We start from the raw sequence: 9,999 nt of genomic DNA on the forward strand, positions 1-9,999 counted from the left end.
CCCAGCAGCCTCCGCGCGCCCGCGGCGAAAAAGGGGGCGGGGCGGCTGCGTCCGCAGCCGCCCCGCCCCCTTTTTCGCCGCGGGCGCGCGCATGCGCAGAGCGAAGAGGAAGGGGGCGAGCGGCCCACGTGGAAGAGCGGGACGGCGGCGGCGGCGGCCTGGTGCGGGTAGGGCGAACCGGGCCGGGCCGGGCCGGGCGAGCGGGGCTGAGTCCCCTCGGCAGCGCCGAGTCGCAGGGGAAATAACCCACGCGTGTGGGGGGAGAGACGGAGGGAAAGGGGGGCGATTACACGTTTCTCGGACACCTCGCTCTGCACTGATTTCGCTGCGAAGGGAAGGACCAAAATTACTTGATACGGTTGCTCCTAACGCCGTTGCCTGCTGGCTGTTTTTTTTTCCAGCCATTTCTTAAATCTTTATCTCTTTTTTAATAAAAAATAGGATGCTGCCATTACACAATATTTTGCTAATATTTTGGAGTCGTCTGTATCATTAAACTACTATTTGCTCTTTTCCAGAAATACTTTACCTGATATATTGGTAAAAGCAGATGGTATTCTACATGCAAAACACAACTACATAAAAAAAACTGTATATATAAAAATATAAAAAAGCAAAAGCTTTGTATGAATACTGCTATTAGATGAGTGTTTCTGGCTGTAATAAACCAAGTTGATTTTTTTTGCCTGTTGTTCCAGAAAATGGCATTTCGATTTAATTTTTCTATTGAAGAAAGTGAAAGCAATGAACCAGACACTCACGATAAGACAGAGTTACAGCTGGGCTCTCCCAGACGCTGGCAGGAACCCACAGCAGGAAGCAGGCCAGCTGCTGATGCTGCAGCAGACCACAGCCCAAGGCTGGCTACTGATGAGCACCAAGATGCGATGCCATCAAAGAAACAGTTCTGCCTCAAAGCTGCCAAAGAGCACGATATTCCCGAAGATGTTAACCAAGCGTTGGAAAATAAAGTTGTGGAAATGGTATCAGGCCTGTATCACGTAAATATGTCTGTAGTGGAAACGACAGTTTTGGATGGCTCCCATGGAGAAGATATAGTGTCTAAAAGTGTTTCGTCTCACTCCGATCTCATCCCAGGCATCTATGAAGGAGGACTAAAGATCTGGGAATGCACCTTCGATCTCATAGATTACATTTCTGAGACTGAAATGCAGTTTACTGACAAGACAGTGTTAGATCTCGGGTGTGGGGCTGGACTGCTCGGAATAGTTGCATTGAGGGGAAAAGCTAAAGCAGTCCATTTTCAGGACTACAACAGCACAGTGATTAATGAAATAACCTTACCTAACGCAGTGGCTAACTGTACAGTTGATGGCAACAGGACTGGCAGTGGAGATGACAGAAAAACTAGTAAGCCTCCTTCAAAAAGGCTCAAGAAAGCAAAGTGCTTACCTGATCTACTCACAAAATGCAGATTTTTTTCTGGAGAATGGTCTGAAGTCAGCAAGCTCCTGTTAAGCAGCAAAAAACCCTTTTCGAAGTACGATCTCATTCTCACATCTGAGACCATCTATAACCCTGACTACTACAGTGCTTTGCATGATACACTGTCTCAGCTGTTGGATAAAAATGGCCGTGTGTATTTGGCAAGCAAAGCATATTATTTTGGGGTTGGTGGTGGTGTCTACCTCTTTGAGAAATTCATTGAAGAGAGAAACGTGTTCAGGATCAACACAGTTAAAACAATTGATGAAGGACTGAAACGTTTTATTATTGAAATGGCCTTTAAAATTTCCAGTTAAAATTCAGCCATTGGTGCTTGAAAAACATCTTAATAAAAACATGCTTTAATCCTCATCTCTCTGCTTTCCCCCCTCCCTTTTGAGGTTATTCTGAATTGACAAGTTAATGACGCTCTTTACTAGAGATTGAACTGTTTGACAAATTCTGATGTCTGCGGGCAAAGGACTCTTCTCATTCTTGTTTTGAATAGAAAAATGCAGTACTGCTTAGACCAGCATTTATTTATGCAATTTTTAATTGTCATTTATATAGATACTTTAAAGCTAAATGAGTTACTGCTCCCAATCCTCCTCTCGCAATCTTTGGCAGTGCCAGAACCTTATGTCACAGAAGTGGCTACTGAGTGCATCCTGATACAGCACAGAAAGTTTAAGGCTCAGGCTTCCAACTCAGGTACGATTCAACTGCAGCTAATGCACTTCAGGATCAGCTGCAAACCTGTGTTCTGCCACCAGAGGGGGGTGTGGTTGTATTTATCACATGTATGCCAGTCTGGTAACCTAACCTCACAAATTACAGTTTTTCCATATATAATGCATATATGATTTATTCAAGCATTAGAAAAATGTAATAGAGGATATTTAATACTGTTTCTGAATTTTCATATTTGTATTTTCACATTCATATCATCACTGTAACAAAATCTCAGTAAGTTACTGGTAGTGGGAAAGCCTTAGTGCTTTCAGAAACCAGTAAATCAGATTTCTGTTTTAGTAAAGAGTTGATAAGATTCTAAACAAGAGAAGTTCTTTAAAGCAAACAAGAAAAAACCCACAAAACACAATGCAGGAAATGGGAGGATGACAGAAAGCTGAGCTTTAGGTTGCAACGGGGAAAGGAGATAAACTAGATTATAGGAGAAGCCTAAGAGTGGTGTAACTGTTTTTTAACAAGATCTTTCCACACAATAACTGCCTGTATGCAATGACCCATTTCATAACTTGCTTTTTTTTTCTTCCAATATTGTCACCTCAGATAGTACTTCTGGGGGTACTACTGAGTACTATTATAGTTCTTTAGTCTTTTAAGCACTCCAGTAGGGCAGCAAGCTTTCAGAAAAGGTCTGTATACATGTCATTCTTTTGTGCTCCAGGTTGAACATCATGATAGTGAGGTGAGACTGTATGTTACTGCAGAAATTACCCTATCAAAAAAATGCAAACAAAAATCACAGACTACAAACCTGGTTCTTAGTGCTTGGTATCACAATTCATAAGAAATCCATTGTACGTTTTGTCTCAATTAAAACTGGTCAAAAAGCTATTTAACAAGTCTACCAGGTGCATCAAAGCTAGCACTTATCAGCATGTACCACTTTACTGCAGCAGTAAAGTGCTGCTGTACCTTTACAGTAACATGTGCTTAGCAGATAGTCAGCCACTGCAGTAGATCTGGATACAAGGATACTCAATAAATCTATGGGAGAAATGACAATAGTCTGAAGAGGTGGAAAGAAGCTTTTAACAGCAGCAACCTAAATTAGTTACTATTACATAAATTCCTGTCACTTAAGTCCATGAAAGTCAGCAGCAAAATTTCTATTTTGACCAGCTTCCATTAAGAGTCAAAGATTTCCCATACTTTATGGAAGAGCCTTAACAACTACTGTTGTTTCAAAAATAAGTCTAAGTAGGGTATTTTAAATGGTTGTTTCAGAAATTACTGAAGTTGCTCTTTTATAGGAGAGGAAAAAGCCAGTCAGCCTGGCTGTAGTTGTGCTTTGGAACTCTTTTGCATCAACCCTGAAACATACTGATGACAGTCACCTTAAAGGATGCTGACATATACCTACTACAGACTGGAGAAGAGAAGTTTTAGCTCTGGCAGATCTTCAAAGCACTGTTAACAGTTTTTTTTGTTGAAACTAAGAACTTGAAAACAAAGCAACTACTATTTGCCTTTTTCAAAGAGTCTGGAGACAAATCACTGCTTGCCTGCTAAGCCTAGTGCTGTTTCTGATTGTACCTGAAGTAGTAAGAAATGCTGACCTCTATGATGTTAGCGAATATGGTACAGAACAAGAATCTCATTTATTTCTTTATGAGTAAATAAAAAAGAAAGCACTTACAATCTTCTATTATGCCTCCTCTTGAGAATATTTCACTACCAAACTCACTGTCTTGGGTTTAACATACCCATTCCTTTGCTCAGCATCCTCATTTTATTCTTGAATTACTTGACAAAAGTAGCAGTGTTCATTTGAATACAGAATCAGATTTCTTCTTGGACTTAAGTCCTAGACTGCCATAGCCACAACCACACAATGATCACACGACACCTGGAAAACATGAAAACCCAATACAGTATAATTAAATTCCCATTTTAGAACTAAAGATAATCAATGCAGGATGCTTTTGCCATGCGACATCAGCAAAATTACCACTAGGATTGCCTTAACTCCAGTTGAGATCTGTTCCATTTTTAGAAGTCAGAGGATACACAGAGAGGAAGCAAAAATCAGTATTTATTTTTAAATACAAACAAAACAGCCAGCTTATAAAACGAAGTACTGCTCTCCCTTTTCTATAACCAACATTAAGGCTTTCTCTACTTGCCAAGTCATCTCAACCCTAGTGACTAGTTTCCTGCTTCTTTTCTGGAAGCATAATCTGGAATAAAAATCTTTTACTTACCCACTTGTAATACTTGCATATCTTAATTGCTTGTTCAATTAGCATTTCTCCTGAATGACATCACATTACCAAAAACAGGATTGAGGGGCGCCTCAAAAGTCTTTTTGATGACATAAAAAACAATTACATGAGGCCCTATGTCTTGTATGAGGAAACAAAGTCAGCCGACAACACGATTTATCTACTCATTTCTAAGTTATCTCCCCTTTTCTCCCCTTCCTCCATCCCCATGCTTTTTGAAAGTGTCATTACAACACAAAATCCGGTCTAAATTATATCTTTCCCGTAAGTACTGTGGAGAGAAACATTAAAGTATGTCATCAAATATCTCAGGAAACTAAATTTAAAAGCTTGTTTATTTTAACAGGCGCTACCCTTAACTGATGACTTTCCTTCAAAGACTATTTGCCAGTTATGGGAAATGAGGCCATTAAAAAAAAAAAAAAAAAAATCAGCCCTGTATACTGGCACCAGCTAAATGGCATCTGTTAGAGTTACTTTACTAAAGCTTAGGGGAAAACCATCCACAAGAAAATCAGAAAGCTGGAGTCTCATGTGCACAATTTGCAAATATTGACTTTCCTGCTATTCTTCGTCACTAGGTACATTGGCATATAATCATGTTCTGGTATTAAAAAACAACAAAAAAAACCAAACTAGCAATCAATGTTACTGGGGCATCAGTGATTAAAAACAAAAATAAATATACATAAAGGTGATGCAATGTCTAATCAATGTAGTAAGGCTGTAAGAGCAAGATTTTTATGATAGAAAGTGGACTAAAGCCACTCAGATTTCATACTCTTTGTGCTTTCAATCACGTGCATTTTGAAAAGCTACCACATACTTCCAGATACTGCAAGGTAGTGTACTAGGAATCATGGCAGAGGGAATAATTAAGACTTATGCAGTCTTTAAGAGGTATTTGTTTAAGTCAACAATGTAAGCATAAGAACAAAAGGTACTGCCTTAAAATACGTAACAGCATTCAGGAGAAGATTGTCCTCAAACAAGAAAATAAAAATTGTAGCAGGCAAGCAACTTCACAGCAAATGAAGGACAATATTCTACTACAACAGGAGGAAGCAGGTGCAATAACTTAATTCAGACACCATCTAGGGAAGATCAGTATAGCCCTGGAGGAAAGGAGAAAGCATAATGAACTTACTCATGTGGAACGAAGGAAGTCCAGAGGCATCAGGATGAAAAAAAGTATTGTCAGAATTCAACAACATCACCTGCCAGTCTGTTTTACTGATCCTATTTTGTATAAAATAGTAGGCATGATCATGATCATTATTTTTATCTACAGCACAAATAGTGACTTTTCAAAGCCATGGAGTAAATGGAAGACTTAGATGATGAACAAACACCTCCCAATTTTTGTAAAGATGGATGAGATGAAGATGAGAAGACTGAACAGCAATACAAAAGAAAAAATGTGGTAAACAAAAAAATCAAGGTAACAGTTTTGGTCCTAAAGCACTTAATTTGATGGCAGAATATCATAGGATAGATCAGTCAGACAGGATCAGATGAAAGCAGAAAGTGGAAAAAAGATGATGGAGTCTTTAATTAGATGGCATCTCAAAAAGCAGCAGCAAAAAGGCTTAGAACTGCAGATTCTTCACAAAGAAATGATCTGAAAAGTATGAGACATCTAGGGATTACTAGCAGTAATATATATTAGAGTCCAGTTACTCCAGATTTATGAGAACACACACACAGAAGACTTGCATTCCATTTTATTTATAGTAGTACAGCTCACAGAAAGTTACCCGTTTTGAACTGCTTGTCAAAGTTCAGATTTCGTAAGTAGTCAATTTATTTCTTGTCATCTGACCACGTTATTTCATAATCTGTATACACTTTCTTCAGTATTTCTACAGTCACCGAGTGATCTGCTTTACCATAGCCCTGCAAGAAAGAACAAGCATTTATTATATGAGTATAAAAACTTCATAGGACTATCAGGTTCTTGTCAATATAAACTATCTGGTTACATGGTCTGATACTTCAAGTAGTTCATATACAAATCAGAAATATAGGTTCTGCAGAGTTACTCTTGCAGTATCAAATTTTATTTATTAATGCCCTCTACCATTTTCCCTCCAATTTGCAGAAATTAAATAAGATCAGACAATCTCAAGTAATAGAGGATGCAGTTTCACGATGCAGCTTCTGCAGCAGAAACTTTAAGATGTTCCCACTCCCTCAACCACCACTTCTATTGAATGTTTTTCCAAACCACAGAGATGGCACCGATCTAGTTTAATGTATGGGCATAAAAACATCTCATCTAGCTCAGATGGAGGAAAAGGGAACAAGAAGCCATATGCATGACCATGTGAGAACTATTCTGGCCACCAAATAAATCACTCTTCATGTTTTATTTAGCTGCTGTCTTCCTTTAGCTGGTACTGGAGCAATCCAAAAGCCACTGCAACTCTAAACTAAAGCAGGTTAGATGACACACCTGATTTTTAACCCTCATTTAAATCACAGGTCACATTTTAACTTTCAATGAAACTTAGAACAGTTGTGATGGAAGGTGCCTTTGTCTCATATCTTTTGCACACCTTAACTTCAGTCCTGTAAGACCCTAAGGTATATATTATCCTGATTTCTCATTTCAGAGCTTTTTCTGGTTTTCATAAAACACCAAGTTAGTACTGTTTTACAATTATGCAACAAATCTCCAAACAACAAAAAGCATTACAATATACTGATTCCTGACATGATCATAACAGAGATCTGAATTTCTAGGGCCTGACAGAGGCCCCCATGATAATAAAGCTCTGCTTTTACACAGTGCTCATCTGTAAGTTGCAAGGTACTAAAAGGCAGAGAAACAAGATCTTTCCCCTAACACTTTGCTGATTTGACTGCTGCCTTTAACATTAGTTGGTGCTAATCTGTCTTTTCTGAAATGCTGAATTACAATGGGCATTGACCATCCTGAGACTTTAGCAGAGTAAGTGTTATACTCTCGTTTCCCACTCCCTCTGAGCCTTAAGGAGTCTCTTTTTTTCCATATGATACCACTTGGGAAGAGTAATCTTGGAACAAAAATAGCACTAATATTTAAAAATGCTTAAGACATTCTGGGTCCAACCTTCAATCTTCATGAAGTTAAAGTAAGCAAATTTGAAACAACTAACCATAACCTTCTATAATTTCATTTAACTTGATAGAACTATTTTATACTTGGCCACATCAGAAGCCTAAAATCTTTACTCATGATATTACTATAGAAGCAGCTATGCATCAGAGATTAACACCAGAAAGATTACAGCATATTCCCCAAATTACCACTTACTGAGTCTCTTATAAGGAAGCTGAATTTACACTGAACAATAATAGATAACAGAAGATGTTCTAGTTTCCATACTGCTGCAAGTTATTTTTATTCCCACAGGACGCTTGTGTGTGAAACTGCATCTTCACTTATTAAAAATCCACCACACCTAAACTGGGTCTACTCTTCACACCTAGTACATACACATAATGTTCACAATTTTGCTAATCAACTACCAACCAACATTTTGTGGCTAAATAAAGATCACACTACTGCTGGATCAGTGCAGCTACGTATTAGCTATTCCTGTGCTCTGACACTAAAAGATTCTGAATTGAGAGTTAATAATTTCTATTTCTAGCCTCAGTAATAACTAACATGCAGCACTAAGTAATCTATTATTTTTGTTTTGGCCTTCTTCCCTTAAAAATAGTGTTTTGTTTTATCACAAAAGAGAGCCAGGCAAGTTTTCCGGTGAATGTCTGCAATGTGATTCAAAGCGCTGAAAGTCACCACATTATGAAACAAAAACCCCTGAGCATCACAAATGAAAACATGCGAAGGAATACAGCAGATCCACTTACTGTAGAAAGTCCAAACACCCTAATTTTCTTGTCCTTGCTATTGTGATCAATTTTTCCCCCTCCAAGGCACTTGCACTCATAGCCCAGCTTTTCCATTTCAGGATTTACTTTTTCAAATATGTGATCTGCACAAGGAGAACAATCAGAGCCGTTACAACATGCGCTAAGTATCAAATGCTCTAGAACGCTTACGTTAAGCTACTTATTTTCTTCTAGTTTCATTCCCTCGCTTACAAGCTGAAGTGGGGTTTCGAGAGAGACGGGCGGAAGGTATAATTAAGGTCGTCTATTTCTCTTTTTCAGTTACCACGTCTCGCTCTCCTAAGAGAGGTTTAGCACGTCTGGGGTAACAGCTGACAGACACGGGCCGTGCTGTGCTTTCCACGCTCGCGCGATACTATCGCGGGGCTCCAGCCGCGACGCAGCAGGAGCTGCCCCGCCAGCCGCGGCTCGGCGTCCTCGGGCCCCGGCCTCCCCGCCCCGGGGAGCGGCCTCGCGGCCGCCCCCCTCCCTTCCTCCGCCGCCGGTCACCCACTGTGGAACTCGGCGGCCTTGGTGCCGCGGACGATGTCCCGCCGCTCCTCGCCGCCCGGGCGCTGCAGGCGCACCAGGATGTACTTGAAGATGCCGTCGGCGTCGATCTCCACCTCCGGCACCGCCGCCATGGCGGCGCCTCGGGCCCGCCAGCGCGCGAGCGCGGGGAGACGCGACGCCCACACCGCGCCGTTACCCCCGCGCGCCGGGCGGGGGGATGGGGCGGCTCGGGCCCCCCGCGGGCGGGGCCGCTGCGGCCCTGCGCGCCGATTGGCTGAGGCGCGTGCGTGGCGGGGCTCCTGGCGGCCGTTGGTGTCGCCGCCCAACGGTTCGTCCTGAGGCGACGCAGCGGCTGCCTCCTCCCATCACAAAGCGAGCCGAAGCCTGGAGTCAGCCCTTCCACCCTCTCCTCTCAAGTGGTTAAAAAAAAAAAAAAAAAAAAAAAAAAAAAAAAAAAAAAAAAACCGCCACGAACGTGCTTATTACTCGCTTAATTTGCTTCTCAAGGCCTTCAGGAGCCTGTTCGCAACACTTCTCTCCAAAACTGCGTGGCTGGTACTTACCTGCTGATTCCCTGCCTCCGGGAGTTGGAGCATGAAGACAGACCCAATGCCGTGGTTGCACTGTGGGAGCAAGGTGTTCATACCGTGGGGAAAACAGGATCATGGAGAGGTGAACTTGCACTCTGCTCTCTATGATGAGCTCCCCAGTCTAATTTCTGCGAATAAATACTCAACGTTCTGCTTTTCTGAATACTTCTGTATGCAGAAAGTAGAAGTGCTGCATATTGTAACACTTGCAGTATCGCTGTGAAGGTTGACAACATTGCATTGCATCTAAACAGACCTTATTAAAAAGAAACACCCCAAAAGGTTTTAAATTTCTGACTAAATGTGTCTCAGTCATATTTCTGTTGTTTTAGCTGACAGGTTTTTTTGTCATCTTCAACATATCAAGAATGTCACCCCCTCAAAAAAAAATGGAAGGAGACTTCACAGGTTACTTTTTCACATGTATTAAGTAAAGTTTACCTCCCATTTATTTATTTATTTTAATCTTCCACTTGATAAGTCAGGCAAGCTCCATATAGAATCTTCATGAAATCCTATAAAAGTGAGTAAGAAACACAGTTTTGTTGAAAAATTAAATCTATGATATTCATTAAACAAAAAATTGTTTCCCTGTG

General features: G+C 40.9%; 2 protein-coding genes and 1 long non-coding RNA gene across 3 annotated transcripts; 1 reads left to right on the forward strand and 2 right to left on the reverse strand.

Moving 5' to 3' along the window:
• The first annotated feature begins 112 nt into the window (after positions 1 to 112).
• On the forward strand, positions 113 to 1,958 carry METTL18 (methyltransferase 18, RPL3 N3(tau)-histidine). Its single transcript, XM_062581633.1, has 2 exons — positions 113 to 167; positions 699 to 1,958. Exon 2 carries the CDS (start codon positions 702 to 704, stop codon positions 1,761 to 1,763), a length of 1,062 nt encoding a protein of 353 aa, XP_062437617.1. The 5' UTR covers positions 113 to 167; positions 699 to 701; the 3' UTR covers positions 1,764 to 1,958.
• Positions 1,712 to 6,105, reverse strand: LOC134143526 (uncharacterized). The gene is made up of 3 exons (XR_009959130.1): positions 5,566 to 6,105; positions 3,833 to 4,042; positions 1,712 to 2,908 (listed from the first exon to the last, which is right to left on the reverse strand). It is a non-coding gene; the product is annotated as an uncharacterized LOC134143526 (long non-coding RNA).
• Positions 6,106 to 6,127: 22 nt separating this feature from the next.
• On the reverse strand, positions 6,128 to 9,044 carry LOC134143525 (14 kDa phosphohistidine phosphatase-like). The gene is made up of 3 exons (XM_062581634.1): positions 8,815 to 9,044; positions 8,280 to 8,404; positions 6,128 to 6,314 (listed from the first exon to the last, which is right to left on the reverse strand). The coding sequence occupies exons 1-3, from the start codon at positions 8,942 to 8,944 to the stop codon at positions 6,222 to 6,224; spliced, it is 348 nt and encodes a 115-aa protein (XP_062437618.1). The 5' UTR covers positions 8,945 to 9,044; the 3' UTR covers positions 6,128 to 6,221.
• Positions 9,045 to 9,999: the final 955 nt, after the last annotated feature.

The sequence above is a fragment of the Rhea pennata genome, chromosome 8 (genome assembly GCF_028389875.1).
Source record: "Rhea pennata isolate bPtePen1 chromosome 8, bPtePen1.pri, whole genome shotgun sequence".
NCBI classification, from domain to species: Eukaryota; Metazoa; Chordata; class Aves; order Rheiformes; family Rheidae; genus Rhea; species Rhea pennata.